The sequence below is a fragment of the Macaca nemestrina genome, chromosome 13, assembly GCF_043159975.1.
Source record: "Macaca nemestrina isolate mMacNem1 chromosome 13, mMacNem.hap1, whole genome shotgun sequence".
NCBI classification, from domain to species: Eukaryota; Metazoa; Chordata; class Mammalia; order Primates; family Cercopithecidae; genus Macaca; species Macaca nemestrina.
In genome coordinates, this window is record NC_092137.1 from 9,080,000 (window position 1) to 9,099,463 (window position 19,464).

At 40.3% G+C, this 19,464-nt stretch overlaps 1 protein-coding gene across 8 annotated transcripts in view; it reads right to left on the minus strand.

Moving 5' to 3' along the window:
* LOC105486520 (membrane bound glycerophospholipid O-acyltransferase 2) overlaps positions 1-19,464 on the minus strand; it is a 146,476-nt gene that overhangs the window by 79,778 nt on the left and 47,234 nt on the right. For 7 of the 8 annotated variants that reach the window (XM_011749422.3, XM_071076197.1, XM_011749423.3 and 4 more), the window contains one exon: positions 13,176-13,253. The exons of the other annotated variant lie outside the window; for it this stretch is intronic. In XM_011749422.3, coding sequence (XP_011747724.1) covers positions 13,176-13,253 — 78 coding nt within the window. Of the gene's footprint in view, positions 1-13,175; positions 13,254-19,464 lie in introns of those variants that run through there. 8 annotated transcript variants of the gene reach the window in all.

Below are 19,464 nucleotides of genomic sequence, written 5' to 3' on the forward strand. Positions count from 1 at the left end.
CTGGGTGGAATGGGACACAACTAATTCAAATCCCAGATCACCATTTACTAACTTCTGTTTCTTGGTGAAAGAGGCATAACACACAAACCTGTAAGTGCTGTTGCTAGGATGCAATCACATGTGCTTATCACAGTGACTGATACATGGTAATTACTGAAACATTAACTCTTAGGAGGATAAGATAATATCAAAAAATCAATTTTAGAATTACTCATAGTTTCCCAAATGAAATGCAATTTTTATCTCGGGTTAGCACAGCAATACCAAGAGGGCCTGTACCTTTATTCCAAACCCCTGAAAGGCTGGCGAATATGGTCCACAGAGAACATACAAGAAAACAATCTAAAGTCCACTTTCCTTGCTGCCACATTTTATTCTCTCTTGTGGGATCATGGGATTGTCCTCAGTGAAGTTAGTATTTTCCCCACAGAGTTCCTGCCAAGCCACTAACCACTGCTAATTAACTCCATGAGGACACATTTTCAAACGACTTGAGCCTTCTGCCTGCCAGATGGCACTTCCAAGATCATCATTCATTCCCAATAGAGTTAAGGCAGTTCCTGATGACACTTCTATCTAGGAAGCCACTGTAGGAGTGCTGTGAGTACTGACAGATGACAGATAACACGGACCCCAGGACAGTCTGCTCTTCAGGGTCATGGTGGATTGAGATAGAGACCACAGCAGCCCAAGCTGCCTCTTCCTGCCCCGACTCCACCCCACTTTGCCAGTTACCATGTCTGCTGACCCTATGGAGAGCCTAAGAGGAAGAAAAGCAAGAGGGAAGAGAAGCAGAGAACACCAGGAGACTATGGCAAGTCAACCCATCGAGTGTGGCATTCAAGGCCAAGAGCACAGTGAAAAGAATTTGGAAATCTCTTACACCAGGAACCAATATCCAGCCAAAAAAATGTTAAAAAGAGTCAAAGGCAAGAACTCACAAATACTCATTTGATAGAACAGAATACAACAGGTAACTTCACTTACTGAGCTATCATCTGTATGCTCAACAGTGGGATTTTAAAGAGTAAAATATCCCTGCCAAGGAGTTCACACTCTGGGGAGAAGAAAATGAACTGCAGTACACGGTGGTAAATACGACAAGTATGAATGCTTTAAAATAAGCTTTAATATCACATAATCAGGAGAGAGAAAAAAAACCAGCAAATACTTCAGAACTAAAAATGACCTCTGAAAGGATTTGATCTAGAAGTTTGAACACCTCTCCTTGGTAGCTGAACCCATTATTCCAAGAAAAGTTTACCTACATGCCCACAATACAAAGCATGCAGGTACCCTGCTCCTCATCTAAGTTACTGATTTAATCCAATTTAAGCCTGGAAAGGCAAAGTGACTTAGCCAAGGTTCTGAAGGTAATGGAAACTTAGCAGAGCTTGAATTCAAACCCATATATATCTGACTCCAACCAGTGCTCATAAAAATCAATCACTAAGGCCACCCAGTGGGAATCAGAGTTTAAATTCAACCTTTTTTCATGTCTGCTGTTCAATTTTATCATCAATAAAGTAGACTTCTGAAGAAAATATATTTCCCAATATTTTAAAATAAGTATATGTTGGCATCATTCTACTTAACACCAAATATCTGTAAACCGTTTGTACCTTTTTTATTCTACTGAATACAGTCAGTGGCTGACACATAGTTTTACTACTTTCCACCACAGCTGTTCCCTCCAGGATGCCCCCCCGCTTTGGTACACCCTTCTTTTGTAACAGTAATTGCCTGTGGTGGGTAGTTAGACTGTAAGCTTCATGAGGGGACAGAGTCTGTCTTTTTTATTCATCACTAGATGAATCCAGCATCAGCATCAGCATAATAAACATTTGTTACAGGAATGACGTTGTAATATTCCCAACTTAACTGTTCATTTCAGAGGGTAAGGAGCCCATCTCCTTTATCTTTGAGTTCCTGGAAATACTGTGGCCCACAATAAGTGTTTGTTCAAATTGGTGGGCAGCGGAACCATATGATGGGAGCTTTAAAATCACTTTCCTACAGCTTTTACAATATAATTCCACACACAGCAAAGCAACCCATTAGATCTATGCAATAATTTATTGCATATACTTACATCTTTTACATTTTTCTTCAGGTCATGTATCTTGTTGAAAATTACTTGCCTGTAATCCCAGCACTTTGGGAGGCCAAGGCAGGCAGATCACAAGGTCAGAAGTTCAAGATCAGCCTGGACAATATGGTGAAATCCCATCTCTATTAAAAATACAAAAATTAGCTAGGCATAGAGGCGCATGCCTGTAATCCCAGCTACTCGGGCGGCTGAGGCAGGAGAACTGCTTGAACCAGGACCCGGGAGACAGAGGTTGCACTGAGCCAAGATTGCGCCACTGCACTCAGCCTGAGCTAGAGAGGGAGACTCCGTCAGGAAGGAAAGAAGGAAAGAAGGAAGGAAGGAAGGAAGGAAGGAAGGAAGGAAGGAAGGAAGGAAGGAAGGAAGGGAGGGAGGGAGGGAGGGAGGGAGGGAGGGAGGGAGGGAGGGAGGGAGGGAGGAGGAGGGAGGGAGGGACGGAGGAAATTACTTGCCAAGTTATAAAGAAAATTTTCAGCTTAACTTCTCAAGGTTAACAGGTTTCCACTCTTGAATATCACAGAACACGGCCACATTGTGCTGCCTTCGCCAGGGAAAATACCTTTCAAATTCCAATTAGGTACGCCTGAAACACATTTTTCTTCCCCTTCCTCCACAGCCTAAGTGGAGAGGCTCCCTATGTTCGGCCCTTCCCTCATTTCCACCCCTCTGCTTCTTTCCTGGGAACAGAGAGAGTACAGTCTGGCAAGAGCTGCTGCAGGTACAAGAATCAGAGATGAGACTTGCTCCAGGGGCACAGAGAAGGAGACAGGGAGTCTACAGTGGCTTTCATGAGCCCCTCATGGGGCAGGCCCTGAGGAGGATCCCGGTGTTCCAAATGAGGCAGGGCTATGGCTAGGAAGCAGGAGCTTGAGGGAGCTCCTTGGACAAGGTGTGCTGTGATGCAGAAGTCATGTCATCAGTCATCTATTCACCAGTGAACACTCACTGAGAGCATACAGTTTCTTAGGTACTGACTATATTCAGAAAACAAAACAGGCACAGCATAATGGCCATCACAGAATTTGCAGTCAATGAGGGCAAAACACATTCCTCAAGTTAACTCTCTCAAACATTTATCATCAAGAACTGAGATAGATTCTCTGAAGGAAAGGAACACAATTCCACGAGAGGGTGTGTAACGAATCATTTGTCCTAGATTGAGACATCTCAGCAAGACTCGCTAGGGATGTAATACGGTGAAATCTGAGAGTCAGGAGGAGAGGGAGGATGAAGAACACTACAAACAGAAGGAACACAGGGAACCATACCTGCTAGAAAAGAGACATTTCCCAGGAAGGAAGGAAGCGCAGTCATAGAGAACAAGGCAAAGGAGTCAGTAGAGGGTGGATAAAACCAGGCTGTACCCTAAACGCACTCTTTTAATAAGTATTGACTGAGACCGTGCCATGTGCCAGGCACTCTGCGAGGCCCTGGGGATGAAGCGGTGTGTGAGACAGGCAGGGCGTGCTCCTGCCCCTCCATCACTCACACTCGCCAGGGAGACACAGACCAAGATGTACACAAGCAAGATCACATCAAACGGTGCTATGTGCATGTGACTGCCACCATGGTGCTGAATTTCTATGAGAGGGAAGTCCAAGTACACAGATTGTACCTACCCCAGGGCCTGGTTTAAATGGTGCTGGTTGTGGCACACATCAAGACGCATGTAGGGATTGTTTCCATAGCCAGATCATACAGTTTTTTATAGGCAAGGCACACGTGTGTCTATTTTTAAATTGTATATACTAAATAAATGCTAGATAAAAGAGAAATTTAGCCCTCTCTGTGTACATGAAACACATTTGATGCATTTGTTTCTCATTTGAGAGGACAAGGGGACTATTACACAAACCATATACTTTGGCCAAAGGGAAATGGCTGGGAAAGCATGCCTTGAGATGTAACGGTGTCACCCCTCCCCCACCAAGCTCATATGCTTGGGCATACGCTCTCTCTGCCATATACACACACACACACTCACACCTCACCACCCCCTATAGTCAGGTAACTTATTAAGCTGCCAGTGCTTCCATGCTGTTTTATGCCGCTGTGTTTCATGCCACCGTGTTTCATGCCGCCACATTTCATGCCGCCATGTTTCATGCCGCCACATTTCATGCCGCCACGTTTCACGCTGCCATGTTTCATGCCATGTTTCATGCCACCATGTTTCATGCCACCATGTTTCATGTTGCCACATTTCATGCCTCCACGCCTCTGCCTGTGCTGTCTACCCTGCAGTAAAGTCTGCCCTTGCTACCTCTTCAGCTACTTAAGAGTCCTCATATCTAATTCACATACCATTCCCCCCAGGAAGCTCTGCCCTGAGTTGCTTGCTCCTAGCTAGGTTAGCTATTTTTGTAAACTCTCTCCCACCAGAGCTCTTGGCACACAATATTAAAATGTGCTCACATGCCTCCTGCCATACTGAACTCCTCGGAGGAGAAGCGGAGGACAGTGTCCTAGGAGAGGGCAGTCCTCTCCTAGGACACAGGAGGGGGGTGTGAAGTTGGTCTTATAGATAAGACAAACGAATGAATGAACCAATAAAACAGCCTGATTTCATGATTCATCGCCCTTACTGGAATTTTGTCTACCACAAAACAGTGAAGGAATCTTTCTACTAAATGGAGACTGGTATTCGTGTATCTCAGGAATTTAATCTCAATTCTGTCCCTTTGCACTCTGGCAGAGTCACTTGTCCCCCATATCCATGTCCTGTGCCTGGGGAACACACTCCACAGCTGAACCTGATGGAGGCCCAAAGCCCCAACAAGGTGGCACTCGAGTAAATCCTGCTGCTCACTCCTCCTGGCCTAGAATCAGAGGACCTGGGACCACTGGGGCCAAAGAAAACGGCAGGACAGAGTCCGATGGCATCAACTGCAGCGGGAGCATGGGGGAAAGATGTCTTGTGACAGGGATGAAGGGAGGTTCTAGGACAAGGAGATCAGGGTTGGGGCACAGCTTCAGGACTTATGCTGAAGCAAGCAAACTTATGCTAGGCTAGAGGGTCAGAGACACAGTCAGGCCAAAGACGCTCTCAGACCCTCCACACCACACCGGTCCTAGGAAACAGGCTTCTGCGGCTGCTGTCCAGAGCACACAATCCCTGGGAAGCAGGGAGGTCATCTGAGGCCAGAAAAGACACACGGCCAATCCTTTCCCTGGAGCAATCTTCAAACACATACACACACAGAATAAACTTTGGATATGGTTCTAAAACATCACATGATGTCAAAATTACTAGAAAGAAACTCACTTGAACTTTCTCATCCCATATCTCAAGAAAGATTCTCCTCTGTCTGCTGATATCTGTAATTCCTTTAACAGCAATAGTTTTTCGTTTCATAAAAAGAGATAAAGGGCAAATTACCTGTGACAGATCGTGCAAATAAATTTTGGTCAAATGAAAATAGATTATTTAAAACAGCATGCTCAGAACAGAACAGATACCGGTTCATACCCACTGTTTTCCAGCCACACGTCCTCAGTTACCCAATAACTCAGTCTCTGCTTTCTCACTTATACAATGAGGTGCCACCACCTCTCAAGCAGTAAAACTGCCAATAGGGCACACAATCAGCCCCCTCTTCCCTTCTATGTCTTAATGGGGGATAGAAAACAAGGTAGTGGGAATATAAAGAGAAGGAACGGATGTACTAAGGCATAAAAGGCAGAGAACGGGGAGAAAGTCAATGCTGCAACGATAGAACTTTTCCATTTTCTTTTTTTTCTCTTCTTTTTTTTTTTTTTTTTTTGAGAAGGAGTCTCGCTCTGTTGCTCAGGCTGGAGTGCAGTGGTGCAATATTGCCTCACTGCCATCTCCGCCTCCCCAGTTCAAGCGATTCTCCTGCCTCAGCCTCCTGAGTAGCTGGGATTACAGGCACCTGCCACCACACCCAGCTAATTTTTGTATTTTTAGTAGAGGCGGGGTTTTGCCATGTTGGGCAGGCTGTTCTCAAACTCCTGACCTCGTGATCTACCTGCCTCGGCCTCCCAAAGTGCTGGGATTACAGGTGTAAGCCACTGCACCCAGCTGACTCTTCCATTTTCTTAGTTCTTTATGGATTTAAGGGGAAGGCACTCGTGAACAGCTTATATCATTGCTCAGCAGCTCTTGCCATGGCTTGTCAGGAACGCCCACCAGAAGGGAATGTAGAAGGCACCTGACACAATCTCCCACAGCATCCAAACCAAAATGTCCCCTCAGCATCAATTTACAGATCTCCAATGACAAATGCAATATTCCACAAACCATACTGTTAAACATTCTCACTGTACCTGAGGCCATCCTTCCTTGGGCCATGTGTGCCTTTTCACATTTCATCTGGCTACTAGTATTCCATCTGAGCACGCCAAAGAATGAGCACATCTACTCCCTTCCAGCATCTGAAGACAGTTACCATGCCTCCCCTTCAACTCTAGACCTCCTTCCTTCAAGGGCACCTTCGAGGGTCAGTGCTCCTTCTGATGTTTCATTCTTTTCAGCTCAGAAAAATACAGATATATATAAACACCCATACATTTGCTTCAATGAGAAAATATACAAAATCCTTAAACCAACATTCAAGCTGTGCCTTTTTAATATTGACCTTCCTTGTTACATTTTCCTTTAGAGCGTTTATCTTTTTTAAACAGCTTTGAGGTAGACTTACATGACATAAAACTTACCTAATTTAAGTGTACAAGTCAATGTGTTTCAGTGAATTCAAACTACAGTGCAGGTTTAGAATCCTTCCATCACTGGAAAGTTCCTTCATTCCCATCTGCAGTGAATCCTCACTCCCATCCCCTGCCCCTGGGCAGCCATTGATGCTTTCTGTCATTCTGGCTTCGCCTTGCATAGAAATTTCATACAAATGGCATCCTATAAGCTAGTCTCTTGTGGCTGGCTTCCTCACTCAGCATGTGGACTCGGGGTTTACTCATGCTGTGGTACGTGCACATTCCTTGTCACTGCTCAGTAGTATTTCACTGCGTGGATGTACCATGGTTCACTCACTGCTGATCAACACTTGGGTTATATCCAATTTGGGCTATGATGAATAACACGGCCATAAGCTTTCACAGACAGGTGGCCATGAGGGTATGTTTCCATTTCTTTTGGAGTAGAATTACTAGGTTTTATGGGAAGTGTATGTTTAACATTTTAAGGAACCGCAAACTCTTTCCCTCAGCGGCTGCCCCATTTTATATTCCCAGCAGCGATGTGTGAAGTTTCCACCCTCCCCACGGCATCACCCACACTTCGTGCTGCTGCTCTTTGTGCGTGTGAACTGGTACCTCACTGCTATTTGCATTTGCATTTTGCTAATCACTAATGATGCTGAGTATCTTTCATATGCTCACTTTGCATTTATGTATCTTTTTTGATGAAATGCCTATTCAAATCTTTTGCCCCTTTCTTAACTGGGTAGCTTGTTTTCTTAATATGGAGTTGTAAGAGTTCTTTAAATATTCTGGATAAAATCCTTTATCAGATACATATTTTGCAAGTATTTTATTTTAGTCTGTGGCTTTTCATTAAGTCCAAACTACACTTTTGTTTTTATTTTGTGCTTTTAATGTCATACCTTTGCCTAATCCAATGTCAAATATATTTACTTCTATTTTTTCCTAGAGGTTGTATAGTTTTTTCTCACATGTAGGTCTCTGGTCTATTTTGAGTTAATTTGTGTGTACACTCTGAGGCAGGGCTCAAGATTTATTATTTACTTGTTTCCATGCGTATAACTTTTATTTTCTAGAGATAGGGTCTCACTATGTTGCCCAGGCTGCTCTTGAACTCCTGGGCTCAAGCAGTCCTCCCACCTCAGTCGGCCAAAGTGCTGGGATTGCAGGCGAGAGCCACCATGCCTGGCCTGAGTGTGTATATCTAATTTATGGCATCATTTGTAGAAAAGATAATCCCTTCCCCAGTGCCTTGCCCTCACACATTTGTCAACAATCATTTGACCATATTTTGTTCAACTGATTTACATGTCTATCTCTACAGTGTCTTGATTACTGTAGCTTTGTGGTAAGTTTTGTAATGAGATAGTCTAGGCCTTTGACTTTTTTCTTTTTGGGGGGCTATCTTAAATTCTTTTTATTTCCATTTAAATTTTAGGATCAGCTTGCCAATTTCTACAAAACAGCTCGCTGGAATTGTGACAGGGATTGCACTGAACCTGTTGCTCAAATGTGGAAGTGAAAGCACTGCCATCTTAACAAGAACTGACTCTCCCTATCCATAACATGGTGTCTCTCCCATTTATTTAGGTCTTCTTTCATTTCTCTCAGCAATGCTTCTTCCTTCCAGTGTAGTGATCTTGCACTTCTTTTGCTAATTCCTAAGCATATTGTTCTTTTTCGTGCTACTGTGAGTGAATTTTTACAATTTTACTTGGACTATTCATTTCTGACATACAGAAATAACACTGATTTTTGTATATTGATCTTACATCCTGTGATTTAACTATCTCTTTTACATTGTTTTAAATAATAGTTCTCACTTCAACTGTTAAATATCAGGCCTTACATTATTTTACTTCCCTTTTACACAACAGCTATACCAAGGGAAAGGCAAACAGTTCAATCAGCATTTAAAAAATCACCTGCTTCAGAACAATAATCCATGATAAGTCATTTTTTTTATTTTTATTTTTTTGAGACGGAGTCTCGCTCTGTCACCCAGACTGGAATGCAGTGGCGCCATCTTGGCTTACTGCAAGCTCTGCCTCCCGGGTTCATGCCATTCTCCTGCCTCAGCCTCCCGAGTAGCTGGGACTACAGGCGCCCGCCACCACACCTGGCTAATTTTTTGTATTTTTTAGTAGAGACAGAGTTTCACCGTGTTAGTCAGGATGGTCTCGATCTCCTGACTTTGTGATCCACCTGCCTCGGCCTCCCAAAGTGCTGGGATTACAGACGTGAGCCACCACCCCCGACTGTAAGTCATTAATTTTTAAAAGTTCACATATTTCATTATTTGTGCTCTAGCAAGTTTAAAATTACCACTTAGCAAACTTAAACTTCTAGTTTTGAAGCTAGTAGCAAAGGTTTCTCTCTGCCTCCTGCTCTTTTTAAAAATCCCTGTTAGAATACAAGTTAGCTTAGAATACAAGTTAGCCAAATCCAGTCCACCACCTGTTTTTGTAAATAAAGTTTTCCTGAAGCACAGCCACACTTCTCGCTTACATGTTGTCTATGGATACCTTTGCACGACGCCAGCAGAGTGGAATAGCGACAGAGGCTGTATGTCCTGCAAGCTGAAAGTTCACTATCTGGATCTTTATAAAGATAATCTGTCAAATCTGCTCTCAGAAGTGCTGGGTGAATATGGTGAAACTTAAATTCCTGCTATGTCAAATAAGGGGAATTAATATCATAATATATAGTGCTATAGAGTGTCCCAAAATTCGTATGTTGAAACCTAATCCCCAATATGAGGATATTTGGAGGTGAGTCCTTTTGGAGTTGATTAGGTCATGAGGATAGAACCCTCATGTGTGGGATTAGTGCCTTCTAGAAGACATCTAGATCTCTCCTGCCCCTTCCACCATGTGAGGTTAGAGAGAAGATCGTTGACTACGAACCAGGAAGCAGGTCCTTGCCAGATGCCAAATCTATCAGCACCTTGATCTTGGACAGCCCAGACTCCAGAACTGGGAAAAATAAACTTCTGTTATCAGACATGCAGCTTAAGGTGTATCATTACCGCACTTCAAAGTAAGACATATAGGATACTCCATCCCCAACACTCTTTTCTTTGTCTCTATTACCTCAACTGTTCAATGTTTTCCTCAAAAATTTCAAAGCTTATATGAAAATACAGACTAGGAAAAAGCACTGAATTTTAGAATAGATTACATTTTATTTTACTTTATTTTTTGAGACAAGGTCTCACTCTGTCACCCAGGCTGGAATGCAGTGGCACAATCTCGGCTCACTGCAACCTCCACCTGTGGGTTCAAGTGATTCTCCTGCCTCAACCTCCCGAGTAGTTGGGATTACAGGCATGCCACCACATCTGGCTAATTTTTTGTATTTTTAGTAGAGATGGGGTTTCCCCATGTTGGCCAGGCTCGTCTCAAACTCCTGGCTTCAAGTGATCCACCTGCCTCGGCCTCCCTAAGAGCTGGATTACAGGCGTGAGCCTGTAGATTACATTTTAAAGGTGCCCGGCCTAGATTACATTTTAAAGGTGAAATATCTAGATATGAATCAGAATAATAAAACATACTATAGAGGCATTAAAGGGAATTACAAAAATAAAGTATGTATGTGCATGTGTATATATACATATATAATATATATTATATATATATTTGTATTTATACATGGATCAAAGCAAGTACAATAACTACATTATGAATATCTCATAAAGAGTATAAAGCAAAAAAAAATCATAAAGCAGAGAGAGGTAAGAATTTAAAAACTGTTCAGTACTCAGATAAGTTCAAATCTTTCATTTTAAAGACTGAAACTCTAGCTAGTCAAAGAAATATATTAAAATATAATATAAGAAATATATACCATGTAAAACTAGAAATAAACAGATTGTATTGCACATAAACAATCACTTTGGACAACACATAAAAATGCTCTAAGTCCCATTTAGTGTATTTGGTCTGACCCATTAAACATTTCTAATTACTATAAAGGCCTAAGCAGGAAAAAAAAAAAAAAAAAAAAGACCGTATTCAGATAATAAGAAAAAAAGTAAAAAAGTAAATTCATAGAAAAATATATATGGATATAAGCTGAATAGAAGGGAGCTAAAAAAGAAATCAAAATACGTACTTTTCAAATTAATTATCCACCTACTATTTACTGCCAACCCTAGCAATTTACTCACATGGCAAATCTTACTTACCTGCCCTAATCTTCTACACTAATAGTGTCAAATTACAACACCAAGATTCTAACCTAAATATCAGCATCATATAAGCAAGTAGCATTATCTCCCTGAATACTTACTGTAAAAGAGTAACGTTACTAATTTTATACAACTGTATGTCTCTAAAGCAGCACTATCCAATATCATTTTCTGCAATGACAGAAATGTTCTCTATCTGCACTGTCCAATGTAGCCCCTAGCCATATGTGGCTAGTGAGCACTTGAAATGTGGCTGGTGTAACTAAGGAACTGAATTTTAAATTTTAATTAATTTAAACTTACACAGTCACATGTGCACTAGTAGCTGTCATACTGAACAATGCAGGTCTAAAGTATCACAAAGTTTACTTCACAGACTGCAACTAAGAAACAGTGACAGACTGGATTAAGAAAATGTGGCACATATACACCATGGAATACTATGCAGCCATAAAAAAGGATGAGTTTGTGTCCTTTGTAGGGACACGGATGCAGCTGGAAACCATCATTCTCAGCAAACTATCGCAAGAACAGAAAACCAAACACCGCATGTTCTCACTCATAGGTGGGAACTGAACAATGAGATCACCTGGACTCGGGAAGGGGAACATCATACACCGGGGCCTATCATGGGGACGGGAGAGGGGGCAGGGATTGCATTGGGAGTTATACCTGATGTAAATGACGAGTTGATGGGTGCTGACGAGTTGATGGGTACAGCACGCCAACATGGCACAAGTATACATATGTAACAAACCTGCACGTTATGCACATGTACCCTAGAACTTAAAGTATAATAATAAAAAAAAAGAAAAAAAAAAAGAAAAAGAAACAATTTCCCATTGCTAAACATGAATTGACTAACCTTCCAACTGAAAAGCATATTACTTTTGCTTTAGCCAAAATGTATGTAAGTCCCTTATTTTCTGTAATCTAATGTAATCTAAACCTGATTAATATCTTCTGCATCAGATATTAATTGTAGCATCACTTTGAACCCGTCAGAGGTACAAGTTTTTTTAAAAATAGGGTCATAAGCCTATAAAAATTGCTTCATCTGAAACACTATCTAAATACCCTTTCTCCTCTTATAAAAATTAAAATAAAAACATCAGGTACTTGTAAGGGCTGGTTTACAGAGGAAAAAGAAAAGTCAGTGCAGGCGATGTCAATGGAAATGGAGAAGACAGTGCACATCACAACAGAGGTAGTGACTGACAGTGCCAAACACGGAAAATGCAAAATAAAATGAGACTTAGAAAAAAGCTAATAAAAGCCATAGGTTTGATTCCTTATACAAAGTTTTTGCAGACATATGTGATTCAGAATTCAGAAATATGGTACATATGTCACACATCATAGCTCAGATATTGCAGAACACCCAGCAGGATCTGCTGATAGACTCTGTCCCTGGGTTTTCAGTCAAGTACATTTTATCCATCTCTATTCCCAAATTTCCACCTCTAGCCCAGCTACTCAGCTCCTACTATATGTCTCCTTAGTTACCTATCTCCTATTACATGTCTTACAGATATCTTAAAGTCAGCATCCACTTACACAGCAAAAATCCATTGACTGTTTACTATATACCAACCACTGTTTAGGGGCTGAAATGCTTGAAATGCTCTATGCCACCCTCAACATGCTCCCCACTTTCAGGGCTCCCCACCTCAGAAGACAGTGCTGCCATCTACCCTACTGTTTAAGCCAGAAACACAGAAGTCATCCTTGACACCTTATCTCCTACCGGTCCTTCTAAATCTCTCTCCAGTCTACTCACTTCACTGCATCTCTCCACAGCTATCACCTACCGACCAAGCCAGTGGTTCTTAACAGTAGGCAATTTCACTCCTCCAAGAGACATGTGAAAATATCTGGAAACATTTATGGTTGTCACAGCTCAAGGGGTGCTACTGGCATCTAGGGGGTGAAAGCCAGGAATGCTACCTAACATCCTACAAAGAAAGCACGGGTTAGTCCTGAACGCCAATGAATCATCCATCCCAAAATGTCAACGGTGCTTTAAGTAAAAGGAAGAATGATGCATACCAATGATTTTATTTTTGTATTTATGACAATTCTTCTTTAAAAAGTTATCACAATTCAGAATTACTTTTAATGTAATGAATAAAATTCTATTCTGATGCAATTCTATTCAAGTGAAATATCTATTTGCATGTGAATAAAGTGAATACTTACTTGTGCATGTTCTCCACTCCTATGATGATCATGATACAGTAGGAAATTCCACTTTGTACAAGAAAGTGTAAGGCATACCTATAAAAAGTAAGAGCACTATTAGAAGAGGGATGCCAAGTCACAAACATCAAGCTGAAGTGAATTAAGCTAAAAAATACTTACGCACAACACAGAATATTCCCAGAAAAAAATAAGGAATGAAATCTCAGAAGCCTAAAATCCTGTGGACACCCTAAAGAGGGAGTCACATACCACAGGCTCCAGAAGAGCTGGGGGGAAAAAAACAAGGCCTAAAGCCATGCCCAGTGCCCAGCACTCCATGTCTCCTGGCTGCATGGAAGCTATGTGGGATTACGTGGCTCAGGATTATAGCTTTCTTTATAACTCAAGGCACAATTATTTTAAAAAGTAATTAATACGAATTTCAGGATCATCCTGACAGAACATCAGTTGTTTTCCCAAGCTAGTTTCTCCAATACCAACTTTGTACTCCGCCTCTACCTTTTTAACAGTATGACTGACAAAACAACAAAAAAGTACTAAATGTTAGAATTTACAAAAGAAAAGGGTATACTCAAATCCACTTCTTCTGAATACATGATGGCTCAAGTCAAATAAACTTCCTTATATAAATTGAACTCACAAATTTTAATTTGCTGTAACATATCTACAAACATTCTGGCTAACATGACACAGTCTTTTCTTTTCTTTTTTGAGACAGTCTCACACTGTCGACTGGGCTGGAGTGCAATGGCGTGATCTCGGCTCACTGCAACCTCGGCCTCCCGGGTTCAAGCAATTCTCCTATCTCAGCCTCCCAAGTAGCTGGGATTACAGGCGCCCACCACCACACCCAGCTAATTTTTTGTATTTTCAGTAGAGAGAGGGATTCACTATGTTGGCCAGGCAGGTCTCAAACTCCTGACCTCGTGATCCGCCCAGCTCGGCCTACCAAAGTACTGGGATTACAGGCATGAACCACCGCACCCAGGCCATGACACAGTATTTTCTAATATTCCAGTATTCTTGAAATCCACCATTAAATGAGGATTTCAAGAATATTGGAATATTATATAAATATACTCATTTCACAAAATTCAGGCAAAATATGATCAGCATGTCTGTGACTAAAATCCATCAAAACCATCCCTAATTTATGCATGTCCATGCATGCGCACACACTCTTTCTAATTTCTTTCCCCTTTGGTGGCACGAACAATTTAAAATAAAATTTTCAAATCATCAGGCACAATTTAAAGTATTTTCTGTTTTCTCTTGAATCTCTACATCTACTTTAATTTTAAACTACTACTGAGGGTGTTAACCTATAATCAAAATAACTTTTAAACTTAATCCATATGGAATAACAGGCACCTCCAATGTGGAAAAGTTACGCAAAATTTTGAACACATTTTTCCATAGAAACATTATAAATCAGTAATAGTCTCCAAGGCAGGCCCGTAGGAGAAACTTATTTGACCTGTTGTACAGAAGAGGTCAGTCTATGTGTTTGACTGACACGCACACACACACACACGCAATGAAAAAATGGTGGCCTTTTTTAAAAAAAACTATTATAATCAGAGGAAGCAGAAAAACCTAAATGAGTATAAAAGGAAATAGAAGAAAGTTTTTTTAAAAAACAATTAAAACACACACTTTTCAAATTAATGATCTACTTATTTGTTGCCAACACTAGCAGTTCACTGGCTGACTTCTAACTTAGTGGGAAAAGGTGACAAGGGCTGCTAGAACATCTTCAAGGGCTTCTTAAATTGAGAGTAGAACTCAATAGAGTTACTTATCTTAAACACGGAAAACACATTTTTAAGGACTCTTGGGGGAAAAAAGTGCTCCTTTGCTATGTTAAATTTCTTGAAACATGAGGGATATATCACAACTTTAGAAGCTACGAGTCTTCTCAAACGGTGATACGGTGTCTCATATCACCTTAAGGTGGCCCCTCCTCTCCGGACATAGCCATTCAGGTGATATCTTTGGCCATCTTTGGAGTGCAGTTTAACATTTGGGCAGCCTCCTGCTGTGTAAGCCTTCGTTGTTGCAACAATCCAAGTTTAGCAGTAGAAGATGAATCTGCATTTACCTCTATCTCACTGACCTCCGCAACAAGCATTCAGTTGCTTTTCTACTCAGTGAATGCACTGTTGATATTCTTCATAATTTTCTGTACTGAGCTACTCTGCTTGTTCTCATTTGTAAAGTGACCATAATAAACACAGTAGCCACTTGAGATTTTTCAGGATTAAGGGATAATACATGAAAAGCATTGGCAGGGTTATCTAGCACGTAGTAAGCACTCAACTATTAAGTATTATTAGTAAACTAAAAATTAAAGACAGATATGTTAAAAGTCTATTACAATCCAACCCTCATAATTTCAGAACTGAGGAAACTAAGATCATATATCTAGTCAGTATATTCCAACTCACATCAAAACTCAAGTTGTTTCGGGGCAATTTATCCACTGGCTGATTCTCCAGGGAATGCAGTCAGGTAGAATGGAACCCCATAAGCTGTATATCATAATCTTTTAAGCTACCTAATAAGCACTTGGAAAATAAAACAATGCTTTGTCACAAAACATTAGTTTGTTTTCAGATACCACATTTTAAGTCTTCTGAATTTCAAGTCACACTAAAGGCAAGTATAAGGTTTATTTTTAGCAAAAACAAAAACAAAAACAAAAACAAAAAAACAGTTTTAAAAAAAGGTTGAAAACACCTCAATTGTTCCACTAATCTTTACCGAATGTCCACCATCTGAAAGGCACTGTACTGAACACTAGAAATACAAGAATCAATGAGACACAGTTTATGTCCTCATAGAGCTCCCAGTCTAGACAGAAAGACAAGAATAGATTACTTCAATACTGTACGATATATGCTAAAAAAGAGATAAACACAAAAATTTCCAACCTGCATCACTCTGGATGATGGTAATAACAGATGAATGACTCTGAGTAACTTTCCATGTTCATAATAACTAGCTATCACACCATGTTCTTTCCGTAGTTTTACAGATTTACTTCTCACAGTAATCATTGGTTCTATTTCACAGATGAGGAAAGTGAAGCTCAGAGTGGCTAATAACATGTCCAAAGTCATACAGCCACCAGACCAAGGCAGCCACACTGGAATACAGGTTTGCCTGACTTCAGAGTTTAAGCTCTATCCCATTACCATATGGTGTTATTATGAAAGACATTTAAATAAATAATTGAAGTCTAAATTAATTCTCACTTAAAAGGAACTTGCAGATGATCTTTTTTTTTTTAAAAAAAAAAAAAAAAACTAAGACCAAAGAGAAGGAGGTAAATGATAAGTTACAGGCATGACTTGTTTTACTGTACTTTGCCTTACTGTGCTTTGCAGATACTGAGATTTTTTCCAACTTGAAGGTTTGTGGCAACCCTGCATCGTGTCAGCCTCTTGGCACCATTTTTCCAATAGCACGTGCTGGGACTTCATGTCTCTTTGTCGCAGTTTGGTAATTCTCAACAATAGTTCAAACTTTTTCAATATTATTTTACCTGCTACGGTGATCTGTGATCAGCAATCTTTGATGTTACTACTGTAATCATTTGGGGCGCCACATACTGTGCCCACATAAGAACTTAATTGATAAATGTTAGGTGTGTTCTGACTGCTCCACTGACCAGCAGTCTCTGTCTTCCTCTGTCTTTCTCCCTCTCCTGAGGCTTCCCCATTCCAGAGAGACAACAATTATTTAAATTAGGCCAATTAATTAACCTACAATGGCCTCTAAGTGTTCAAGTGAAAGGAAAAGTTGTATGTCTCTCACCGTTAAATCAAAAGCCAAAAATGATTAAGCTTAGTGATGATGGTATGTCAAAAGCCAAGACAGGCTGAAAGCTAAGCTTCTTACACCAGTTGTAAATACAAAGAAAAAGTTATGGGAGGAAACTGAGAGTGCTACTCCACTGAACACACACAAATGATAAGAAAGCACAACAGCATTGCTGCTAACATAGAGAAAGTTTAATTGTCTGGACAGAAGCTTAAACCAGCCAAACATTCCTTAAGTCAAAGCCCAGTCCAGATCAAGACCCTAACTCTCTTCAATTCTAGTAAGGTGGAGAGAGGTGAAGCTGTAAAAGAAAATTTTGAAAGTAGCAGATACTGGCTCATGATGTTTAAGGAAAGAAGCCATCTCCATACCTGCTAACACAATACCCATTATGCAGCCTGCAGCTCAGGGAGTAATTCTGACTTTCAAGTCTCGTTATTTAAGAAATGCACTTCGTAGGGCTATAGCTGCCATAGATAGTGATTCCTCTGATGGATCTAGGCAAACTAAATTGAAAACTTTCTGGAAAGGATTCACCATTCTAGATGCCACTAAATACATTTGTGATTCATGGGAGGAGGTCAAAACATAAACATTAGCAACAGTTTGGAAGAGGTTGATTCCAACTCTCATGGATGTCATTGAGGGGTTCGAGACTTCAGTGGAGTAAGTAACTGCAGATGTGGTGGAAAATAGCAGGAAAACTAGAAGTTAAGCCTAAAGATGTGACTGATTACTGCAATCTCATGACAAAACTTCATGAGCAAAGAAAGTGATTTCTTCAGATGGAGTCTACTCCTGGTAAAGATACTGTGAACATTGTTGGAATAACAACAAAAACATTTTCTTTCCAACTTCTATTTTAGATTCAGGGGATACATGTGCAGTACCTGGGTATATTCCATAATGATGAGGTTTTAGGGTATGAATGATCCCATCACCCAGGTACTAAGCATAGTACCCAACAGTCAGTTTTTTAACTATTGCTCCCCTCCTTATCTCCCATCTCTAGTAGCCCCTAGTGACTATTGTTGCCATCTCTATGTCCATGAGTACCCAATGTTTAGCTCCCACTTATAAGTGAGACCATGCAATATTTGGTTTTGTGTTCCTATGTTAATTTGCATAGGATAATGGCCTCCAACTCCATCCATGTTGCCACAAAGGGCATGATTTCATTCTTTTTTATAGCTGTGTGGTATTCCATGGTATATATGTACGACATTTTCTTTGTCCAGTCCAGCATTGATGAGCATCTAGGTTGATTCCATGTCTTTGCTATTGTGAATAGTGCTGTGATTAACAGGGAAAAGCATGTGTCTTTTTGGCAGAATAATTCGTTTTCCTTGGGGTATATACCCAGTAATGGAATTGCTGGGTCAAACTGTAGTTGTTTTAAGTTCTTTAAGAAATCTGCAAACCGCTTTCCACAGTGGCCGAACTAACTTACTTTCCCAACGTTGTATGAAGCATTCCCTTTTCTCCACAGCCTTGCCAATATCCATTGTGTTTTGACTTTTTAATAATAACTATTCTGACTGGTATGAGATGGTATCTTGTCATGGTTTTGATTTGCATTTCTCTGATGATTAATAATGCGGAGTAATTTTTTCATGTTTGTTGAACACTTGTATGTCTTCTTTTGAAAAGTGTCTTTTCATGCCTTTTGCCCATTTTTAATGGGATTATTTGCTTTTTGCCTGTTCAACTGTTTAAATTCCTTATAGATTCTGGATATTAAACCTTTGTCAAATCTATAGTTAGCAAATATTTTCTCCCATTCTGTAGGTGGTCTGTTTACTCTGTTGATAGTTTCTTTTGCTGTGCAGAAGCTTTTTGGTTCTAATTAGGTTCCACTTGTCAATTTTTGTTTTTCTTGCAATTGCTTTTGAGGACTTTAATCATAAATCCTTTCCCAAGGTCAATGCCCAGATAAAATGATGTTCTTCACTTTTTTTTTTTTCAGGATTCCTATAGTTTGAGGTCTTACATTTAAATCTTTAATCCATCTTGAGTTAATTTTTGTACATGGTGAAAGGTAGGGGTCTAGTTTCTTTCTTCTGCATATGACTAGCCAATTATACCAGCACCATTTATTGACTAGGGAGTCCTTTCCCCACTCTTTATTTTTGTCAATTTTGTTGACGATTAGATGGCTGTAGGTGTGTGGCTTTATTTTGCAGTCCTCTATTCTGTTCCATTGGTTTATATCTGTTTTGTACCACTATCATGCTGTTTTGGTTACTGTATCCTTATAGTATAGTTTTAAGTCATGTAGTGTGATGCCTCCAACTTTGTTCATTTTGCTTAAGATTGCTTTGGCTATTTGGGCTCTTTTTTGGTTCCATATGAATTTTAGCATAGTTTTTTCCAATTCTGTGAAAAATGACGTTGGTAGTTTGATAGGAATTGCTTTGGGCAGTATGGCCATTTTAGTGGCATTGACTCTTCCAATCCATAA